General features: G+C 44.3%; 1 protein-coding gene across 2 annotated transcripts in view; it reads right to left on the bottom strand.

Annotated features, from left to right (window-relative positions):
• LOC115148504 (neuronal vesicle trafficking-associated protein 2) overlaps positions 1–17,075 on the bottom strand; it is a 40,811-nt gene extending 23,736 nt beyond the window's left edge. The window contains exons 1-3 of one of the 2 annotated variants that reach the window (XM_029690443.1): positions 16,838–17,075; positions 16,289–16,455; positions 6,136–6,252 (exon numbers count right to left, since the gene is read on the bottom strand). In XM_029690443.1, coding sequence (XP_029546303.1) covers positions 6,136–6,252; positions 16,289–16,417 — 246 coding nt within the window. In that variant the 5' untranslated portion in view covers positions 16,418–16,455; positions 16,838–17,075. Of the gene's footprint in view, positions 1–6,135; positions 6,253–16,288; positions 16,456–16,826 lie in introns of both variants that reach the window. The other variant, XM_029690442.1, reaches the window with a different exon arrangement.
• Positions 17,076–24,237: the final 7,162 nt, after the last annotated feature.

The following is a 24,237-nucleotide window of genomic DNA, read 5'->3' as shown; positions in this document are numbered from 1 at the left end:
ATTAAATGAGTGGAATCCTGGCCATCTACCTGTTCTGAGTAAACACACCGCTAACGAGGTTCGGAGGTTATGCAAACAAAACAAATTTGATTCGCTAATAAGCAGCATGTCAGAGACATAAAGTTGCTGAGGAGAAAGAGGAGATATTAATGCTGATGTGTTCGGGGCTCGGGAAATCTACCCGACAACACCCCCAAGGCTTGGTAAAGAACAACTAAACAGTCCTCAAACCTCCTCTTTACATCCCGTAGACATTAATATCTTCGGGTCACTCAGTCTCCAGCGTCTCACACACACACCTCTTACGTGCTAGATGTAGGGAGAGGAGGAGCAGCTTGATGAGGAGATGAAGAGAGTTCTACATGGCCCTATGTGGACCCTGCCTGCCTGGCTGTGTGCTACCTAGTGCCTACTCCACTGAGTCACTGTCTGAGAGCATCATCGGAGGCACAACAACAACAAGGCTGGTCCTCCTGGGGAGTGGATCCACCGCCACGGTGCCAAGGGATCCTCAGGCCAGTTGGCCGAAATGTAATGATGTACAGTACAGAGAGAAAGAGAAGAGATAGAGAGAGTAGAGGAGAAAGATGAACAGATATAAACCTAGAGAGATAGAGAGCCCAGCGAGTGTCATAGTGTAATAACTCACAGTGAGAGAATTGGGGGTGCGAGAGAGAGAGAGAAAGAGAGAGAGAGAGAGAGAGAAAAACAAAACCTGTTCTGTATCTGGAGCCACTAATTGATCCCCAAGCTCACCTTGGCAGGCCAGGCCAGGAATGGAGGCCCCCTGAAGGTAGGTGCCCCGGGGCCCCAAATGCCGTATTCTGATGGAGGAGAGAGCTCTGACAGAGCACAGCAGTCAATGAGAGTCCCACTGTTTTCATCATGGCCTCACAACATGCACAGTGCTTATGGAAAGTGTCAGTCACACTAACCAGAAACAAACCACAGCATCCCTGACATGGACTGCTTGGAACACAAATAAGATGCCACTTCCTCAATGTGAGCATCTTTCTATTCCCACATCACGGCAGATCAAATGTTCCAATCACTTCTGTAAGGGAGTGAAAAACAGATTACAGAACGTAAACCTGGTAGAGTTGACGGATAATTGAACTCATCCTGAAACTTTATACAGAATGTGTAATCATTAGGGACAAAGTTCATTGGATTTAATATTACCTCTATATTCAGATGTAATGATTGTGAGGTTTTGGAGGCAGCTGAGAGGTGGGATTAATCAGCGTTAGAACAGAGAAAAAGCCATCTGGCTCTATAAATCATCTCAGGCATTGTTCACACAAAAGCCCTTGTCCCCCATGGCACCTCAAATACGCTGTCCTTTTTGAAATGACAAATCACAAAAAGAAATTGCCCCTTTGGCGCACACACTACTAACCGTCTTTTGTTGTTATTTTTGGTCCAATGGAACAGTGAATAGGAGTCATAAATTAACATATAGTATTTCCCATCTGTAGCCTGTTTGTATATGTGTGAGTGGCAACAATAGGGAAAGCAATTCATTGTAACACTTTCTCCACATGCTCAATCTTAGCTATCAAACAATGCCTCCTATCCACTATCCTCGCCATAACCATTAAAAGTTTAACCTCCCCGTGCAATGCCATGTTGATCCAATCAATGGCCAGCGTTCACCATGAAGGTGTCTCTAATTGGCTACCACTAGGACCTGGCAGTGTTTCCATGGCTCCAGGGTGAGTGGGTCAGAGGGTGAGTGTTTGTATTTACTTGCTGGTCTGCAGCCCTCCTACGGCGCAAGTGACAGACTGACAGAATTGTGGAGGACTGGTGGTTGCTGCTGGCCAGAGGCCACAACACAGCTACTGACTGGAGGACTGACTGTATCAAAGGCTGATCCATACTGGCCATTGACATGCCTCAGTTGTGTGGCAGAGCTGAGGAAAGAAGGTTAAAGTAAATATGCTCATTGGGGATGCTGTGAGCTCGTGCATTAATTATTGTCAGTCTGAAGGGCTGTCTGAATACAGGGAGAATAGCCTCTGTTACGTTCCCCAGTTTCTGTGTTGTTGTGGGTTTGTGTATATGTATGTGCGTATTTCAGGAAATGTCTTCCTGGATTCCAAAGCAGTTGATTGGTCAGCCCATCACTAATTGGAGCTCTGACCTCACCCTCTCGTCAGGGGATACAGCTGTCTGCAATTACCGACTCCTTCTGCAGCTTGAAAAGCCAGTGTTCCTTTGTTAGGAGAGAGAGCTTCTTTGTATGTCCTTTGTTGGTCTGGTACATTTGTTGAAAGTGTTTTGTAGCTGCGCCTGTAGAGGTATACCATAGTACCTAGTGTTTTTGGTTTATTCAAATTGTTCACTAAGTTTGGTGAATTAATTTGTTCCCGGGGAAGGCACCTTGGGAGTGTTTAGGCAAGAGGACTGCTAGCATACATATACCTGTAGTATTTACTATGTCTATGCACACTAGGTAAGACCTGGGCGGACCACCCCCTTTATTTTGGTTAGTGCGCCAAGCAGTGCTAAGAATAGGTAACCAGTGGGTAGGTAGGAGAGGGGGAAGTTTAACTTTTACTTTCTTTGCTTTGGTTCCGTCCAGACCCTTTTCCCCACCTTACCGTGTGAAGGAAGAATAAATTCCCTGTAAACGGTAATATTCACTGTCATCCTTACCCGCACCTACAATCACATACCTTTTTTCCCTCCCCGGGAAGTTGAGTTGTAGCAGGGTGTTGCGTTCCCTCCTCCAAGAGGTGTACGTAACAGCCTCTACATGGAAATTATACGTTTCTTTTGTAACATATTTAGAGTTTCACAGAGAACCCATGTAAATCAATGTGATGCCTCACAATCCAAAACACACACTCACCTGGCCAGTTAATTAGGTCCACCACCACGTTGAGTTACGTGGCCGTGACTTGCTATATAAAGCAGGCAGACAAACATCGAGGCATTCAGTTACTGTTCGACTGAAAGTTAGAATGGACCAAACGAGTGACGTAAGCGACTTTGAGCGTGGTATGATCGTCAGGCGTGCCGGATCCAGTAACTCAGGGTTTTTCACGCACGACAGTGTCTAGGGTTTACCAAGAATGGTGCGACAAACAAAAACATCCAGTCAGCAGCAGTCCTGTGGGCGGAAACAGCTTGTTGATGAAAGACGAGAACGGCAAGAATTGTGCAAGCTGAAAGGCGGGCCACAAACAGACAAATAACAGAGCAGTACAACAGTGGTGTGCAGAACGGCATCTCGGAACGCACAAATCGGCAATCTTTTCATGGATGGGATACTGCAGCAGACGACCACACCGGGTCCCACTCCCATCAGCTAAAAACAAGAAGCAGCTTCAGTGGACAAGCGATCACCAACACTGGACAACTGAGGAGTGGGAAAACATTGCCTGGTCCAACGAATCCCTGTTCCTGTTGCATCATGCGGATGGCAGAGTCAGGATTTGGAGTCAGCAGCATAAGTCCATGGCCCCATTCTGTCAGGTGTCAACATTCCAGGCTGGCGGCGGTGGTGTAATGGTGTGGGGAATGTTTTCCTGACACACGTTAGGTCCCTTGATACCAATTGAGCAACGAACGTTTCCAACCCCTTGTAGAACCCATGCCAAATAATTCAGGCTGTTCTGGAGGCAAAGGAGTGTACGACCCGGTACTAGATGAGTGTACCTAATAAACTGGCCAAGGTGAGTGTACGTTGTCTCTTAATAAAGAGAACACCCACACCTGCACAAACAGTTTGTAAAAATTGCGCTGCTTCGCATTGTATCCCGACTCTACTCCATCTCTCTCTGTGTCCACTGATAAAATGGCAGACAAAAAAGCGTCAGTGGTCTAAACTAGCAGTATTGTTGAATATGTGGAGATTTCTCTGCAAGCCGAGACACCCAGCCGGCGCCTGTCCTTCATTCTCATTCTGCAGCCTGCCTGCTTCTCTAGAGGACAAGTCCCTTGACAGAGAGAGAGGCATCTCAGCTCAGATCTCTGCACTTTCACGTCATTTTCTCTCTCCTCGTGTGCGCATGGGGAGAGCCTAGCTATTGTTACAGATGAACCAGTTTTCCTTTGTGTGTGTGTGTGTATGCGCATGTGTGCGTGCCTAACAAAAATGACTAGCACAAAATAATCACACACTGAACATTCTGTATGGCAGCATTACTCATCCAAATGTGTAGGTCACACTCTGTTTGTAGAACATCCGTGACCTCCAGCCTGTTAGAACACTAACACTTCGGTGGATTGGAGCATTACTTGCGACAGGCCTCTTTATCCTCAGATTTAGATTTCCTCACAAGATAATTATAGGATAATTGCTTTGGATGAGTCTCTCTGGTTGTATGGTGTGGGCAGGACTCTGGATGTGGCTGCTGCTGCTGTGTGCTCTACTTGGCAGGTTGTGTGTGTGTGTCAAACATCCTGCCTGGAAAGAAAAGAGAGAGCCATAACCTGCCCTCCGAGCCCCAGCAGCCAGCTTAAACCCCGTCCACCCACCCACTCATCCATCCATCCCTCAATCCGCCTCCCCACTTTAATTGAGTCCTTCTAATTCCCCCTTTTATTTCGACATGATATGTTAATATGTTCCGCTTTGCTGCATCAGATACCAAGAGACCTTCGTCTTCCTTTGTTTTGTGTGTTTAATGAGGGAGAACGTTCCTCCCCTGTTTCCCGGATAAAGTAACTATGGGGAATTTGGCCGCCCTCAACAGGGAGCAATCGCACGGAGAACTTCATCCATCAACACAATGTGCACCGCTTTGGAGAGGGGATGTGCGAGCTTTCTACACAGATCCGTCTCTCTCTCCTCAGTCAGCGCTGGGCAGGGTCCATCAGTCACGCAAGGCAGGAAGCCCCCCCAAAAGTCCCTAAAGCGCACAAATCAGGCTGAGTTATAAAAAAAAATAAAGTCTCTAATTTGAATTCCCTTCCACCCAACAGAAGTTGATAGCTCACTGCGCCTTGCAGTCTGCAAGTCTTGTTTCCGGGTCATACGTCTCCGTCTCATCTGCCGGTGTGGGAGGGAAGGCCAGGCATGGTCGATCAAGCCTCTCCACTCCGCCACGTAGGGAGCAAGGCAGAAGATATCCGCCTCTCAGTCAGTCACAACCCCACTCAGACAAGCTTCACAGCCTATGTTTGTGTTGAATATCTAATTCTCTCTCCTCTCTGCTGGCTCCTCAAATGACCTTTAACGGGCAAAGCCAAACTTCCCCTCTCTCTGCTCTCCTTCCTCACTGCCAGACTCCATCTCACATTAATTATAGTCAGACACTCTGCAGAACCCTCTCTTCCATCAAAATGTAACAGTACCAAATGGTTATGGCCCTCACTCTCATCGACTGTATAAGGAATTGCAGCTCTTTGATTTGAGGTGTGGAGGGGACAATGACCAATGCTATTGACACTCATCAAAGCAGAGGGTGTGTTAATTATGGATGAGGTCAATCCATTTCACTCTATGCTCTGGGTCTCCGCTCACTGTTCGAGACAGAGCTGCTCTGGGTAAGATAGTAGTGCATCTTGGTTTGAATATCATCCTGGATATCTAATTTGTATGTAAATAACGTGATAATTCTGTCTGTATCGTCGGAAGTTTACTCAGGTGCTGTGGATCGCACACTGTAATATTCATACAGGCGTTCAGTACAAGCTTGCTAGCTCAAGTATTAGAGATTCTCATGAGTTTATGCATGAGTTCTGGCTACCATGACAACCAAATTACCATTCTGTTTCCCGTAGAGCACCTAAGAAATTAAACTAACATCCGGATCCAATGAAGTTGATGCTTTCCCAAAGATAACTCCTCATCAGGAACGATGGTTATGTGCTTAGGACCAGAATTATAATACTGAAAACGCTAGCCGCAACCAGGGGGGGCTGGTGGGAGGAGATATAGGAGGATGGGCTCATTGTAACGGCTGGAATGGAATTCATGGAACTGAGTCAAACGTGGTTTCCATGTGGTTGATGTGTTGGATGCCGTTCCATGAATTCCATTCCAGACCTTACAATGAGCTCATCCTCCTATAGCTCCTCCCACCAGCTTCCTCCGGCAGCAACGTAGCTGTTTAGCACATCTTGGCGCTGAGGGAATAGTTGGTATGTCTCAGTGAATTAAGAAATAAACTTTCCTAATACCTTGATTCTCTCTGATACTCCATCAGTGAAGCTGATGGTGAACTCCTCCACCTTGGGCACCTTCAGCTTGGTTTTCTTCTGGTCCGTTTGGTACTCAGTCCGTGTCTTCACCACCACCTGCAGGGAGAGGACAAACAATACACAGTCAGTCGGTTACAGTGACACAGCACATTATCACTAATGGGTTAGCTGGACTTCAGTTAGACAGAGCCATAAGCCATCATACCACAAAAGTCTTACTGTTACGTCATCACTGTGTTATATATAAAAGGGCAAAGGCAGAGGGAAAAACTAAAACCTCTGCCAAGCAACTGTCAGGGGGTGGCTATTTTAGGCACTGTCCCGTATGATGCCCGCCAATCAGAACCAATCAACTCTCTTTTAACATGATGTAGAAGAACAGAGAGCTGGGTAAGCAGGGGTCTGTCCTAGTAACGTCACTCTGCTATTCTTCACTGAAATTGGCTCAGAATTGCAGTCAAAATACAGAGGGGGGGAGAGAGAGATACAAATGTGCAAGTGTGAGCCTCATTTAGCTGCTTGTATGAATGTCACACCCAAGGTGTCGGCAGAAAGTACTATGCGGTAAATGACAGATGAATTCAGCAGTTTGTACTGCTGGTTCCTTATCACTTCTACAGGCCACTGTACTGTTTCTCTCAGCTATTAGACACTATTCACCTGAACCTCTCTAACTTGACAAATCACATGAACTGAATGACGCTAGCACTTCCAGTAATGATGGATCAAGGAATACATTTCCAAAATAATTACACCTTCCAGAAACCCCTGGTACCTCCTCTCTCCACCTCACAATCTGGAATAAATGGCATTATATTATCCTGAAGTCTCCAAGAAGAGACTCGGCTACTGCAATTACAGCCTCTCTGACTCCCTCCCGATCACTTTGACATTTAATTTTCCCCCTGAATTACCAGGCTGTCTGCACCCATTTTTCTCCCCATGCTCTCCTTTATTATTTGAGAGACCCTGTTATCATTACCACTGTCATTTCATTTCTCATTCATAGATAAAAGCAATGTGTAGGCTACCCTTGGGTGAGGACCTGCAGTTTCCCAGGTAGGTAATTCTAGTCAATGGAAGTACTAGGAGCTTCTCCTGAGTCATATAATCAAAGGGACTGTATTTGCATTATGATTTATACACGGATCCAAATGGCTAATAATAAAGGATGGGCACGGTTATTCAAATATTCAAACGGACGTTAGTATTTGAATACTTGCAAGAGTATCCGTTTACATTTTTTTTTTTTTTAATCATAGGCCTATTTTAACAATGAAAAGGCTTTGTCTCAATTAAAGAAAATGTTCTATGTCACATTGCTACACACAATAAAACAACAAACTTTTGAATATAGTTCTTATGACGTGGGCCCCATAAAAAGACAAGAGCTGTGTTCGAATACCCATACTAACACATGGTATACTACATACATAATGAATATAAACTACCTTCTATATACTATTAGTTAATTTTAGTATACTGTAAACGAAAGGTATCCCTTTCAGTTGAGCATACTAGCTCTTCGCCTGTCTACCGGAAGTTGATGCTGATGCTATTCTACAATGTATAAAATAGTAAAAAATAAAGAAAAACCCTTGTATGAGTAGGTGTTCTAAAACTTTTGACCAGTAGTGTATAAATATTTTTTTGGGGGGGCTTGCCTGTTTTGCATGTTATTTTGGCATTAATGTCTGTCACATATCAGTTTGCAAACAATGTAAAATAAGTATATACAGTTGAAGTCGGAAGTTTACATACACCTTAGCCCAAATACATTTAAACTCAGTTCTTCACAATTCCTGACATTTAATCCTGGTAAAAATTCCCTGTTTTAGGTCAGTTAGGATCACCACTTTATATTAAGAATGTGAAATGTCAGAATAATAGTAGAGAGAATGATTTATTTCAGCTTGTATTTCTTTCATTTCTTTCTTTCAGGCCTCCTTACTCACACATGCTTTTTCAGTTCTGCCCATAAATGTTCTATAGGATTGAGGTCAGGGCTTTGTGATGGCCACTCCAATACCTTGACTTTGTTGTCCTTAAGCCATTTTGCCACAACTTTGGAAGTATGCTTGGGGTCATTGTCCATTTGGAAGACCCATTTGCGACTAAGCTTTAACTTCCTGACTGATGCCTTGAAATGTTGCTCCAATATATCCACATAATTTTCCTCCCTCATGGTGCCATCTATTTTGTGAAGTGCACCAGTCCCTCCTGCAGCAAAGCACCACCACAACATGATACTGCCAAGGTAAGCCTTGAAATACATCCACAAATACACCTCCAATTGACTCAAAATATGTAATTTAGCCTATCAGAAGCTTATAAAGCTATGACATCATTTTCTGGAATTTTCCAAGCTGTTTAAAGGCACAGTCAACTTAGCGTATGGAAACTTCTGACCCAATGGAATTGTGATACAGTGAATTATAAGTGAAATAATCTGTCTGTAAACAGTTGTTGGAAAAATTACTTGTGGAGTGGTTGAAAAACGAGTTAACTCAACTGTATCATTGAGTTAACAAAGCCGCATTCAAACATGGTCTCTTTTTTGTTTTCTTTAGTAAGGCAGCTCCAAAATGCAGGTGTTTCAGCCTAGATCAGTGCTTTCTGTGGTGGTGGGGCAAGCCAGCAGAAAATACGGAGTGTTGCGCAGTGATTGGCTCAGTGTTCTGTCACTCATAGGGATATTACGTCACCGCAAATCTAAGGGGAGACATTGAAAATTCGCGCCCCTTGGGTGCTGCCATAGATTTACATTATAAGTGCCAATCCAAGAAGGCTCAGGGTCATCGGCCACAGATAAAATGACGTTAAATCACGTTATATGTACAGTAGCTTTGATTGGACTGATCATGTCAACATCATACTTTCAAAATCTTAGCTAGCAGTCATCATCATGAATCAAGTCGACAATCTACTGGCAAATCCTTTTTAATCCTTGTCATATGAAGAGAAATGATGAACAGAAATTATAGATAAAACGTATCGGTGCTCATCGGCCATTGGACATAAACATTACACAACGAGTTGGAAATCGCAAATTCAACAATGAGTGATTTGGAAGGAATCAGTGACAGTGGCTGCGTGGTCCCAAATCTGGGATTAAGGGGCTCTTTTTCAAGTTTAAAATGATTAACATTCAACATTGGCCATGCTGTCAATGAAGCATGATTTGTGCCGCGCTCAAAACAACTTTTAACTCGGAACTGCGAAAACTTGACTTCAGTGAGTTCAAGACAACTGGGAAGTCGGAAATAAACAAGCTCCGACCCGGAAAATAAGTTTTGAACGGTCATCCAACTCAGAATTGTAAATCCGGCCTCTTTCTAGAGCTACGGCCTGAAGATCAATGACATCATTATTCAACCTTGTTTTTTTCAGAGTTCCCAGTTGTTTTGAAAGCACCATCAATCCAGAGAATGCCAGACTTTGATGACAAAATTTGTCCACGAAGGTCCGCTGCACCACCTTCCTGTTCAAGTGAGCACACACAGCACAAGGGGAGTTAAAAAATGTATTGTATGCTGCTGCATAAATTATGTAATATGCCAGGGAGATATGTATACTGTAGCTATGAAAGTAATACTAAGTTTATGTTGTGTAGTAAGATGTTAGTAGCCCATGTGCCTCACCCTAATAATTTGGTCTATTTACCCCCTTAATTTCGCCTACTGTTCTGACTTGGTGGTGCATGTAGCCTATAACCTGTTTTAGAGAAATGTAATTATCAAAGATTTTAAGACCTTTCATTGTCTGCTTATATGCGCCCTTTATTTATCCTACGGTTCTGACTTGGTGTACATTTGGTGTACAGGGTGAACACTGTAAGAACGGCCCATGTTCTGAATTCTGTCGCTGTACATTTCAAAACTGCTAAACAAATAGTTATATTGACTACGTCCATCCGAGCTCGCTCATTAATGTCTTAATTGAAATTACAGATTGCCTCTTATCCGCTTGTCGTCCCCTTATGCTAAAGTTTGTACATCTCAATTGTCATTAGAAACCACATTTGCTTAAGCAAGTCAGCCATGGTTTTTTTTAAAGGCAGTATATGAGGCTGAATTAACTGTTTCACTGCCAGACAAGGCTCTGCTGATAGCCAGATGTAGCAGTGGTAAGATGTTGGGACTGCTGTTGGGACAGTTTTATGTAGGCCCTAACAGTTTGTGGGCACCGTTTGTCACCGTTATAGTGCAATTAATGCATTGTTTAGTGTTGTGTTGTGTAGTAGCTTTGCTGTTATGCATCCCACTTTTATTTTTAAACATTTGCCCCACCAATATTTACATGTTAAAATCACCACTGGTTACAGCCCTATTCTAAATCTACACACAACAGCCCATAATGACAAAGCAAAAAACTGGTTCAGAGCTTTTTTCCCCCATTGTTTTATTAATAAAGAAATAGCTTATTTACATAAGTATTCAGACCTTTTGCGATGAGACTCAAAATTGAGCTCAGGTGCATCCTGTTTCCATTGATCATCCTTGAGATGTACAACAATTGATTGGACGTGATTTGGAAAGGCACACACTTGTCTATATACGGTCTCACAGTTGACAGTGCATGTCAGAACAAAAACCAAGCCATGAGGGCGAAGGAATTGTCCATAGAGCTCCGAGACAGGATTGTGTTGAGGCACAGATCTGGGGAAGGGTACCAAAAAATGTCTGCAGCATTGAAGGTCCCCAAGAACACAGTGGCCTTCATCATTCTTAAATAGAAGAAGTTTGGAACCACCAAGACTCTTCCTAGAGCTGGCGCCCAGCCAAACTGAGTATTCGGGGGAGATCACTCTGACAGAGATTCAGAGTTCCTCTGTGGAGATGTGATAACCTTCCAGAAGGACAACCATCTCTGCAGCACTCCACCAAGCAGGCATTTATGGTAGAGTGGCCAGACAGAAGCCACTCCTCAGTAAAAGGCACATGACAGCCCGCTTGGAGTTTGCCAAAAGGCACCTAAAGGACTCTCAGACCATGAGAAACCATGATTGAACTCTTTGGCCTTAATGCCAAGCTTCACGTTTGGGGGAAACCTGGCACCATCCCTACGGTGAAGCATGGTGGTGGCAGCATCATGCTGTGTGGATGTCTTTCAGAGGGAGGGACTGGGAGACTAGTCAGGATTGAGGCAAAGACTAACAGAGTGAAGCACAGAGAGATCCTTGATGAAAACCTGCTCCGGAGCGCTCAGGACCTCAGACTGGGGTGAAGGTTCACTTTCCAACAGGACAACGACCCTAAGCACACAGCCAAGACAACGCAGGAGTGGCCTCGGGACAAGTCTCTGAATGTCCTTGAGTGGCCCAACCAGAGTCCGGACTTGAACCCGATCAAACATCTCTGGAGAGACCTGAAAATAGCTATGCAGCAATGTTCCCCATCCAACCTCGCAGAGCTTGAGAGAATCTGTAGAGAAGACACATGTCTGAAAATGTGGCCACAATCATAATGTGGACAAGTTCAGGACACAGGACACAGGACACATTAGAAATACAGGTGTGCCAAGCTTGTACAGTACCGTCATACCCAAGAAGTCTCAAGGCTGTAATCGATGCCAAAGGTGCTTCAACAAAGAACTGAATAAAGGGTCTGAATGCTTATGTAAATGTATTTTCTGTTTTTCTTTTCTTTTTAATACATTGCTTTGCCATAATGGGGTATTGTGTGTAGATTGGTGAGGGGAAAAAAACAACTTAATCAATTTTAGAATAAGGCTGTAACCTAACAAAATGTGGAAAACGTCAAGGGGTCTGATTACTTCCAGAAGACACTGTAGGTAGGGATAAAGTGACAAGGCAACAGGATAGATAATAAACAGTAGCAGAAGCGTATGTGATGTGTCAAAAAAGTTAGTGCAAAAAAGGTCAATGCAGATAGTTAACCAATAGCTGCCCGGACTATGTAACAAACTATTAAGCAGTCTTATGGCTTGGGGGTAGAAGCTGATCAGGGTCCTGTTGGTTCCAGACTTGGTGCAACGGTACCGCTTGCCATGCGGTAGCAGAAAGAACAGTCTATGACTTGGGTGGCTGGGTCATCCCCTGACACCGCCTGGTATAGAGGTCCTGGATGGCAGGGAGCTCGGCCCCAGTGATGTCCAGACACAATGCCTGCCTGACTACCTCCGGAGGTGGGCAGGAAGATCTGATCACAATCAGATCCCAATGTATCTTTTGATTGTCTACACTTGTCTAAAAATGTTGGCACAATCAGAATGTGGATAAGATCAGGACAAAGGTAGCATGTTAGAACCAGGTATAAAAGGAGCTAGTGAGGTCTACTCTTCATATATTCAAAGATGACAAACCAAGTAGCCTATTCAAACCATCTGATTTCCTTGTGTTTCTTGAACCATGTAATTTGCCCTGTTCAGCAAACACAGGACCACTGTAAAACACGTCATGAAATGAGCCTTAACTGTACTGTTTCAAATGTCAATAATTCCGTATTAAAAAACAAACTCTTTGGTATTTTCCAAGGCTGTATGCCCAACAGTCTTTACATTTTTTCTATTTATTCAACCACCTTGGGGAAATCTACTGGCATGGCACCTAGTCCACATCAACAACTCCATCTCCAAACAACCACAAAATATGTACTTATCTGACCCCCTGCATGGTATATCTTTAAAAAAACATTTAGAGGCGTGTATCAACCCGTTGATGGGATGAGTCAAAAAAGTTAGTGCAAAAAAGGTCAATGCAGATAGTTAACCAGTAGCTGCCCGGACTATGTAACAAACTATTTAGCAGTCTTATGGCTTGGGGGTAGAAGCTGTTCAGGGTCCTGATGGTTCCAGACTTGGTGCAACGGTACCGCTTGCCATGCGGTAGCAGAGAGAATAGTCTATGACTTGGGTAGCTGGGTCATCCCCTGATACCGCCTGGTATAGAGGTCCTGGATGGCAGGGAGCTCGGCCCTAGTGATGTACTGGGCCGTATGCACTACCCTCTAGCGCCTTGCAGTCAGATGCCAAGCAATTGCCATACCAAACGATGATGCAGCCAGTCAAGATGCTCTCAATGGTGCAATACTTTTAGGGATACGGCTTGGTCAAAGTAGTGCACCAAATAAGGAATAGCCTGCCATTTTGGACCTATCCCATGAATTCCTGTCTGAATAATGCACATGAATCACTGCATCACTGCTACCAGGAGTAATGAGGTGAAATGGAAATTCCAAGGGAAGAATACCAAGATACAAAGCACCCAAATATGCTCTTTACATATGCCATATTCTTTTTGATGTTTTGATGTGTTCACTTTGCTAAAAAGCACTGCAGTTATATATTGACAAATGTATACTGTACAGAGTAACAACATAGCAGCCCTCATCCAACAGGCTCTCAGATCTCTGGGCCAAGTGATAAGTCATCCAGTTCACTTTGGCAAACAGCAGCTTGTTCTTGAAAGAAGTGCAATAAAATGCCCGGCCTGGAGCCTGAATTCTTAAGAAAATGATTTATTCAAAGTGCTGCATGTACCACTCTCCACTACACTCCGCAGGTCAACTATTTCTAGTCAAGCTCTGCTAGTTTCCCTGAAATCAGTGTCCATCTAATCCAGATATCGGTGCCCCTTTAGGCGCATCCCCGGCCGTCCAGATGGGATCAAGGCTAATTCCTCCCCAATCCCTCAGCACTGGCCTACTGAGGATTGTGTTTATCAGGCACGTTTGTCTCACTGCTGCCCTGTAGCCCTGTGTAGCCCTGGTCCCACAGTGGTTAGAAGGATAAAAACATCTGTAGCTCACTGACAACTCCTCCCACACAGGATGACAGAATAGACTTAAACCCACAGTGTTATTTCTGAAGGTACAATGTATAAATACCCTCTATACCAGGCCTCTCTCTCTAATATTCGGAAGGGGAGTAATGGTTAACTTTCCTTCTCATCTATTTCAAACATCTTCATACATTCATCTGAGAAGCGTTTAAAGGTAACACAGAGCCATTATTTTCATACAGCCAAGAACCTCTGAGAAAACATGGTACCGTAGCATCACCTCGGGCTTGGGAGGCTTTTTACATGAGGGTTGCAAATAGAATCTGCGTAAAGCAGAATGTGAACTGTTCCCACAGCCGTATCTGTAGCCCAACGTAACCACACTGTGCCCACTCCACTCACACCACTGCCCCCAGAGCTCTGAGAGCCTGCATGGACCACCTCTCAATCTCTGACAGGGATGAACTTGGATACAAGAACGACCGTTCTTTGAGTGGAATCTGGAGACTGTAGCCTAATTTATACCTGGTTCTAATGTGTCCTGATCTTGTTCACATTATGATTGTGGCCACATTATCAGACACGCGTCTAAACATTGTATGTTTGCCATCTTATCCGCTCCACTGTGTCCACATCCCTCCCTGTATGCAAGTTATTTGACATTCCTTCATCATATTTATTTTGACACATATTGATGCCATAAGTCGATGGGTCCCACCTGTCAATGATTTTAGAGGGTGGAATAATGATGATTAAAATGGTTTTACTGTCCAGATCCATCTACATTTGTAAGATATCCAGAGACAATGCCTGCCTGACTACCTCCGGAGGTGGGCAGGAAGATCTGATCACAATCAGATCACAATGTATCTTTTGATTGTCTACACCTGTCAAAAAATTTGGGGCAGCAGGTAGCCTAGTGGTTAGAGCGTTGGACGTCTAACCGAAAGGTTGCAAGATCGAATCCCGAACTGACAAGGTAAAAATCTGTCGTTCTGCCCCTGAACAAGGCAGTTAACCCACTGTTCCTAGGCTGTCATTGTAAAATAAGAATTTGTTCTTAACTGACTTGCCTAGTTAAATAAAGGTAAATAAAAAATTATTATAAAAAATGTTGGCACAATCAGAATGTGGATAAGATCAGGACAAAGGTAGCATGTTAGAACCAGGTATAAAAGGAGCTAGTGAGGTCTACTCTTCATATATTCAAAGATGACAAACCAAGTAGCCTATTCAAACCATCTGATTTCCTTGTGTTTCTTGAGCCATGTAATTTGCCCTGTTCAGCAAACACAGGACCACTGTAAAACACGTCATGAAATGAGCCTTAACTGTACTGTTTCAAATGTCAATAATTCCGCATAAAAAACAAAATCTTTGGTATTTTCCAAGGCTGTATGCCCAATAGTCTTTACATTTTTTTTCTATTTATCCAACCACCTTGGGGAAACCTACTGGCATGGCACCTAGTCCACATCAACAACTCCATCTCCAAACAACCACAAAATATGTACTGCATGGTATATCTTTTTAAAAAAAACATTTAGAGGCGTGTATCAACCATGTGAAAATCCTGAATGGTGCTCCAATTCCTCCTCGGGCGGGCATGGTTAAGACAGCAGAATCCAAGACGAGGGCTGAAGCACCACTCTGCAAAAGTGTCAGGGTTCTTCCCCTAATGCTTACTACAGAGTGACGGGTTCAGCCCGCATGGGGCCATGGGTTCTTCTGTGCTGCTGATCAAATACGCCTTATGATAAGCTGGGAGCTGACAAATAAATCACAGAGGAGCATCATTTCAGCATATCAGCAGTCACTCCTGAAGTAAAACATGCATGAAATGACTTCAGCAGGTACTGTAGGCCTTGTGATAACACAACAAAGGAGCTGTCCTTCACTCCTATGGAAATTCTTTAAAAAAAACCTACTTTGATCATATGGAGCTGTTTTGATTGAAAATCACTTCAAAGTAAGATTAAATGATGTGCATTATTAAACAATTACAAATATCATCACTCATATCAATCATATTAACACATTCAGTTCAGTGAGGCAGCACGGGAACTGTACTAATAGAAACTGTTATATGGCTTTAGTCAATTCATTAATCATTCTGTGTAATAAGATGCAGCAGTCTGGTTCAGAAATAAAACCGCTTGTCAAAGTAAATTAGAGATGACACGTTTGCTGGTTTCCCAGAATGGATGATGTACATCCCAGTTCTAAACCAAAAACGGCTTCTTTAATCTGCGCTTTAAACAAAGGAGGCAACAAGGCAATTGAGATGACAAGGAGATGGGTTTGCTGTTTTATTCGGTTATGGCTTTGGCCATCAATCAAGGAGTGTGTGTGCATCAGAGGAAATCTCAGCAGACAGACAGTCCATTTTACCTTGTCTGGGGCTCCATACTGGAGATTACCGACATCCAGAGGGGTGATGAGCGGCACGTTTTGGAAGCCATCCTCCACGCTGACCGGTTTAGCGCCTTTGTCTTGTAGATTACTCCCCAGTTTAACCATCTTTACCAATAGAAAATAGTGCTCTTCTCAAGCAGATGCTGTAAATATGACAGACACTGTTAGTTCATTGTACATGTCTCATTTATCAAACAACAAAACATCTCCTGAGCAGAGGGTTCTTTCTTTAAACATTAAATGACATACATTGGATTTAAACTTTAACTTCATAATAATACTTTTTCACAGTCTAATAAAACGCTCTGAAACCCCGTTTTAATTTCCTAAATATTGGATCAATTAAATATTGTGGGTAAAAAAAAAAGCCATAGAGCAGGCGTCTAAATAAATCCCATGTTCGTTCATAGGCTAACTGTGCATAGGGATGCATCTGCAGTAGCCTAGCTTAGACTACTTCGCCATTCTTATCGGCCAAAAGCAAAAGATCTCAAACAAAAAAACATCTACTTACGATGGACGCACTTGTATAAGTCCTTTTCGGTTTCTTCGTCTGCTGTTTTGTTATATCAAAGACGGGATGCAAGGAGCAGACGCATGCAGGCAGACCGGGCGGTGTTGCAATCAAAGCTCAGCGATGCTGATGCAGGAAACTAGACAGCCCGATCGCTGCAGAGACTAGCGGGCTCCGTAGGCAACCCAGAACCCAATTCCAAACACTGCCTCCTCACCTTATGCGTGCATCTGGCGCCGCTAGGGGGATTTTTTGAATGAAATCGCACATTTATTATGCCTGACTTGAAGAAGAAAAAAAAACACAAACCGCATTCAGATGTATTTTTTTAGTCTTTATCGCCATCTAGAGACGTAAAGTTAGAACTGTGACGTGCCTGTACCTCTCCCTCTGCATGATAGTCTATCTAGTGGAGGCTATATAGGCTAGGGTAAAGAAGGACTGAAGTGCAAGAACGTAAAAAGGGACATTTATTGCACTTCAAAGTCCACATTTGACAGATGTTTTGAGACATCAAAAGTAATTTAATGTCAAGATAGGTCCACGTCCCAAGCCATCTGTTTTGTATATCCAGCTATAGCCCCTATGCCACAATTAATGGAAAAGATAATCCGATGAGAAAGGCAATGATCTGTCCATCATCAAAAATAAATCTAGTGCATTGAAAGTGTTAGCTTATGTTAGCTTATATCTGTCTGTATGTACGTTATATTAAAGGGCTGTATTGTCCACCTGTTTAATCTGGCCATCAATACCAAAATCTGTTTCACTAAACACCACAAGAGGGCGCAAATATACAGGAAAACATGCATCCATCCCATCAATCCACTGTATGAACAAGTAAAAAATGTGGAATTGGGAGGTGGGGTGGGGGAGACCTATGGGCGGGTTAGGGTTAGAGTTAGGGTTAGTGTTAGGTTTGTGCTTAGCATTACAGCTGTAGGGCCATTGCAATACCCTTTCAGGGTTAGGGTTTTCTGTTATTATTACAGCTGTAATGCTAACCTCAAACATAACCCTAACCCTAGCTCCATTTGTCCCTTACCTTGAGAAACAAACTTTTGCCCTCAGAATAGCCTCAATTCGTCAGGGCATGGACTCTACAAGGTGTCCAAAGCATTCCACAGGGATGCTGGCCCATGTTGACTCCAACACTTCCCACAGTTGTGTCAAGTTGTCTGGATGTCCTTTGGGTGGTGGACCATTCTTGATACATTCAGAAAGCTGTTGAGTGTGAAAAACCCAGCAGCGTTGCAGTTCTTGACACAAACCGGTGCACCTGGCTCCTACTACCATACCCCGTTCACAGGCACTTATATACATTTTTTGACTTGCCCGTTCACCCTCTGAATGGCACACATACACAATCCATGTCTCAATTGTCTCAAGGCTTAAAAATCATTTTTTAACCTGTCTCTTCCCCTTCACCTACTCTGATTGAAGTGGATTTAACTAGTGACATCAATAAGGGATTATAGCTTTCACCTGGATTAATCTAGTCAGTTTATGTCATGGAAACAGCAGGTGTTCTCAATGTTTTGTACACTCAGTGTACTTGTTGTACTGTAGATAAAAATAGTGGCTGCATCCAAGAACCATACATGTGCCTTTTGAAAATAATTAAATAGACTTCATGAATCATTATAAAAAGTGAAAAATATGTATGAAAACAAGTACAATTGAAAACAAGTACAATTAAAAGAGAGAAGGTTTATTTTAATAATGACACTTGATGTGGTGTACAAATCCCCCCCCCAATTTATTTTTTGACAATGTCATATTTTTTCTAAACGCACATACATGGTTCCCCTCCAGTCAGTCAACTTCGGTACAAGTTGAGTAGCACTTCGCTTGGAGGATCTACAATCGAGCCTGAGAAGGCCAATAAAATCCACGCCTCGCTGGGAACCTGCCTTCCACAGGTGATAAGCGTGAGGCTCGGTTTAATTCCTTCAATTATTCCTCTCTTCACCTCGGTGTGAACAGGAACGATTCACGCTACTAAAACAAAGAATTGGAAAATGAGACTGTCTAAACTGTTGCATAGTGTTAGAGCCTGCTCACCCGCTGGACGTTTTGTGCTGAAGTTTGTACTTGTTCTCATTCGTTTCCTAATCACAAACAATTTGCTAGCGCAATGAGTAAGATGTCTAAGAAAGCAACCGAAACGACGGTGGCTACGCCGGGTTTGTGGTGGAGATCATGACCCCAGTCATGCGGTTATAGTATTTCTCTGAAAGATACTCACGATTTATGTGTAGTTTGTCTTGGCTTGGAACACGCTCAGGCGGCCCTCGCTCGAACCAGTCAGTGTGCGCATTGCCACGTACTGCGGACAACCTCCCTGGAAAGACGTGTAGCATTCTTGAGAAAGCTTGGAGTTACCGATGGTGACTTTCCTTTCCTGGATGCAGGTACCTCGGCTTGGTGCCGGAAGTGGAGAGAGACTTGGGGCTGTGGTTGGAACATATGGAACTAGCATCCCAACAGGGGGATAGTGAGACGGTTGGTTACATACAAAGCTCATGTTCGGATGACGACTTGGTGCCTGTGGGAGTTTCTCGGTTTGAGGAAGAGGACTTGGTTCTGGGACGGCCACCTCCTCATGCTAGGGGAGTAGCAGGGGAAAACATAGTTTACAACGCATCGTTCATAGAACTGCGCTGCAGGGTAGCTATGCGTTTGGAGGTGACCAAAGTCAAACACCACCTACCCCAGTTTCCGGATTTCATTGAAGAATTGACAACAACCTGGTCCGACCTACATTCAGCTAAGCTGTTGCTGCATGGGTGTGCCCCCTTCTGGAAAGGATGAAGGGGACAGGGCTGGTACACACACCAGGGCATTGCTAATGCGAATCCTACTCTCCCTAAGCAGCAGTTGCTTTTCGGCTGCTCAGCTGGAGAAGGTGTATAGTGTAGAGGGGGTGGCTGCCCGGTCCCTGTTGTCTGTCACTATGCTTCAGGTCTACCAGACCGAGTTGCTGTAGGAGCTCGGCATGGCTTTGGCCACAGGAGAGCCCCACGCAGAGCTCCTGGATGAGATCCGCGTTACGGCCGACTTCATTCTACGCATGTCCTGGTGCACCATTCTGGCGCTTGGGAAAAGCATGGCAACTACTGTGGTGGCACAGCATCATCTTTTGTGATGCTTTCGCAGGTGCCATAGAGGAACAGACTGATGTATATCGATGAGCCAATATCTCCCACGGGGTCGTTAAGCTTGGCCGTGGAGGCTATGCTGGCACAGTTTGAGGCCAAAAAGAAGCAGGAAGAGGCGTTGCACGCTTTTCTTCCTCGGAGGTGCTTTGGGGATGCCGGGGGGGCAGCTTCCGGAAGGCCGGATAGGGGTTTACGCCCCATTCTAGACATACATGCCCTGAACAAACATCTCAGAGTTTACTAATTCAAGATGCTCACAAATCAGTGGCTGTTACAGTCCGTGCGTTGGGTCACCACCATTGACCTAAATGATACAAACGTTCATGTACCCATGTACCCAAGTCACAGAAAGTTCCTGAGATTCCATAAAGAGGCAAGCCTTCGAGCTTCTTGTCTCCATCTTTTCAAAGGTGGTGGAGGCAGCTCTGGCACCCACGAGGAGCCAGGGGCTGAGGGTATAGGCCTATCTGGACGATTGGCTGATCGCAACGGAGTCAAGGGAAGGTGTCCGGGTTCCAGCTCTGCTTGGCCCAATTTCGGTTTGGGGCTCACAGTACGTTTTTGCCAGTTACTGCGCCTACTGGGGATTGTAGCTTCTATGATAGTGGTCATTCCCCTGGGACTATTATTGATGCGGCCATTCCAGCAGTGGGTACTAGCAACGAGCTTGGATGCATCTTGCCACCTAAACTGGTCGATTCAGGTGTCCCCGACATTCCTTCGGGTACTGGCCCAGTGGAGGGATCCCCGGCTGCTGTCACAAGGGGCTCCTATGGGCCAGGTGAGGTCTCGCAAGGTGGTCACGACAGATGAGTCCCCCCAATGGTGCGGCACGCTGTGCGATGGTTACTCAATTTGGGCAGTATGGACAGTGTCACAGAGCGCCTGGCATATCAATTACCTTGAACTTTTGACGGTGTACTTAGCTTTTAGGCGCATAGTCCCGCGTTTGCTGGGCCGTGATGTGCAGGTCAGATCCGACAACATGACGACGGTGGCATACATCAACAGGCAGGGGGAACTCGGTCCCTCCCCCTCCTCACCTTGGCTTCCTGTTGCTGTGGAGCAGAGCACATTTACTCTCACTTCGGGCAGTGCATGGTGTTCTCTAAGCAGCGTCTCTCTCACTGACGGGTTGCATCACTGCCTGGTGTGGCAACTGCTCGGCCTCCGACCGCAAGGCACTACAGAGGGTAGTGCGTACGGCCCAGTACATCACAGGGGCCAAGCTTCCTGCCATCCAGGACCTCTATACCAGGCGGTGTCAGAGGAAGGCACTAAAAATTGTCAGACTCCATCCACCCTACTCATAGATTGTTCTCTCTGCTACCGCACGGCAAGCGGTACCGGAGCGCCAAGTATAGGTCCAAGAGGCTTCTAAACAACTTCTAACCCCCCAAGCCATAAAACTCCTGAAATTCTAATCAAATGGCTACCCAGACTATTTGCATTGCCCCACTCCCCTCTTATACGCTCCTGCTACTCTCTATTATCTATGCATAGTCACTTTAATAACTCTACCTACATGTACATATTAAATCAATTACCTCAACTAACCGGTACCCCCGGTATATAGCCTCGCTATTGTTATTTTACTGCTGCTCTTTAATTATTTGTTACTTTTATTTGTTACTTTTTTTTAGGTATTTTCTTAAAACTGCATTGTTGGTTAAGGACTTGTACGTAAGCCTTTCACTGTAAGGTGAAATACCTGTTGTATTTGGTGCATGTGACAAATACAATTTGATTTGATTTTGATATGATTTTATATGATTGTGGCATATTTCCCTGGCATATAGCAGCAAGGAGCAGGGGTTACCTAGACGAGTAAGCGCCCACTCCACCGGCATCTTGGGTGTTGTTTATAGGGTTGACTATAGGAGATATTTGTGCTGCGGCGAGTCGGGCATCACCACACACTTTTACTTTACGGCAAGGACAGGGGAAAGTCACTAGGCAGCGCACCGTGTGCTCAATACCCAGACTGTCACATCTGGTGGTGTCAGGTCTGGGTTGCCTGCCATTGCCCATTGGGGCGTGATTATATTTTACCAAAGTTGACTGACTTAAAGGAACGTAACGTTATGACTAGAACTACTGTTCCCTGAAGGAGGGAAAGAAGATACAACACCTGTTTGGCCCCGCACCGCCCGTTCCTGGGCTTGGTGAAGAGCATTATTAAATTGAAGGAATGAATCCAAGCCTCACGCTTTTCACCTGTGGAAGGCGGGGCTTCCATCGAGGCACAGATTTCATTGGCTTTGTCAGGCGTGACTGTAGATCCTTCAACCGAAGTCGCGAGAGTGCGACTCCCCATAGTATGATGTACCTCGTTTCCCTTCTTCATGAAACAGTAGTCACAACGTTACATTCTTTGTTTCAAGGGTTCAGTGCACTACTTTTGACCATGGCACATAGGACCAAAAGGCACATAGGACCAAAACAGTGTTCAATAACAATAATCTAAGGAGATTTCAAATTACTGTCCTAGAGAACTCATTCTTATAAATGTAATATCTAAGGGACAACATGTCCAGGGCAGATGCTTTGCCTTGCTTTGAGTCTTACCAGACACCACAGCCTAGCTGTGCTTAATAATGAGGGGTCCATGTCTCTGTGACCTGGTTGCTGGCTGCTACAGAAGCAGAGAGAGAAAGAGAGAGTGGCAGACATCCGGTCGCAGAATGGATTGGCTCAGCAGAACCTTTGTCTCCACTGTCAGAGAGACAGGCGTGATGTCATCTGGATCTTTCATCCAAGTTTTTTGTCACTATTATTCTATACTGAACAAAAATATAAATGCAACATGCAACAATTTCAAAGATTTGACTGAGCTACAGTTCATATAAGGAAATCAGTAAATTGAACAAAAATTCATTAGGCCCTAATCTATGAATTTCACGACTGTGCAGGGGTGCAGCCTTGGGTGGGCCTGGGAGGGCATAGGCCCACCCACTTGGGAGCCAGGCCCAGCCAATCAGAATTAGTTTTTCCCCACAAAAGGGCTTTATTACAGACAGAAATAGTTCTCAGTTTCGTCAGCTGTCCAGGTGGCTGGTCTAAGACGATCCCGCAGGTGAAGAAGCCGGATGTAGAGGTCCTGGGCTGGCATGGTTACACGTGGTCTGTGGTTGTGAGGCCGGTTGGACGTCTTGCAAAATTCTCTAAATTGACATTGGAGGCGGCTTATGGTAAAGAAATGACATTCAATTCTCTGGCAACAGCTCTGGTGGACAGTCCTGCAGTCAGCGTGCCAATTGCACATTCCCTCAAATCTGTGGCATTGTGTTGTGTGACAAAACTGCACATTTCAGATTGGCCTTTTATTGTCCCTAGCACAAGGTGCACCTGGTTAATGATTATGCTGTTTAATCAGCTTCTTGATATGCCACACATGTCAGGTGGATGGATTATCTTGGCAAAGGAGAAATGCTTGCTTGCAGGGACTTAAACAAATGTGTGCCCAAAATTGGAGAGAAATAAGCTTATTGTGCATATGGAACATTTCTGGGATCTTTTATTTCAGCTCATGAAACATGTGACCAACACTTTACATGTTTTGTTTATATTTTTGTTCAGTATATGTACACTTCCTGCAGCGGTATATCCATGCAATGCCATCCGAGAACAGGGTTTGGGTCCAGATTGACTGGAGCCCAACTACTGTTTTTGATGCAGCCTCATGAGGAAAGATTTTCCCAAATGCACTTTTTCTCTTGCATTACCTATTTTGATGATAGCAAGGTAAATTAATGTTTTTGCCTACATTGAAGGAAAATTGTATGGCTTTACACTTACTCAGGCAATAAGAGTGCTGCTACCTACGGTACATAAGGTCCCAAGGTAGTAAGCTAATGGTTTTCTTTCAGGTTTGACACATTATTAGAAGACTACAGTGCATTAGAGTGAATTCTGAACGGTGCTTTATATTGGTAATGTACCAGTCAGCAGCCAGGTGGAGCTGCTGAGTCTGATATGATCACTTACAGTATGTTTGTAGACTGACAATCACATTCTTTATCCCAGGACATTTCTGCAGGATTATCAATACCCTGGCATGTGTGATGATACATCTATTTTGAATGACTGGCTTCATCAGCTACAGTTTGTATAAAGCAGGGGTGTCAAACTCATTCCATGGAGGGCCTCGTGTGCTGGTTTTAGTTTTTTCCTTTCAATTATGACCTAGACAACCAGGTAAGGGGAGTTCCTTACTAATCAATGACCTTAATTCATCAATCGAGTCCTTG

This window comes from Salmo trutta, chromosome 15 (genome assembly GCF_901001165.1).
Source record: "Salmo trutta chromosome 15, fSalTru1.1, whole genome shotgun sequence".
NCBI lineage: Eukaryota > Metazoa > Chordata > Actinopteri > Salmoniformes > Salmonidae > Salmo > Salmo trutta.
Note: the sequence above shows the minus strand (reverse complement) of the source record. Positions and strands in the feature narration are given on the sequence as shown.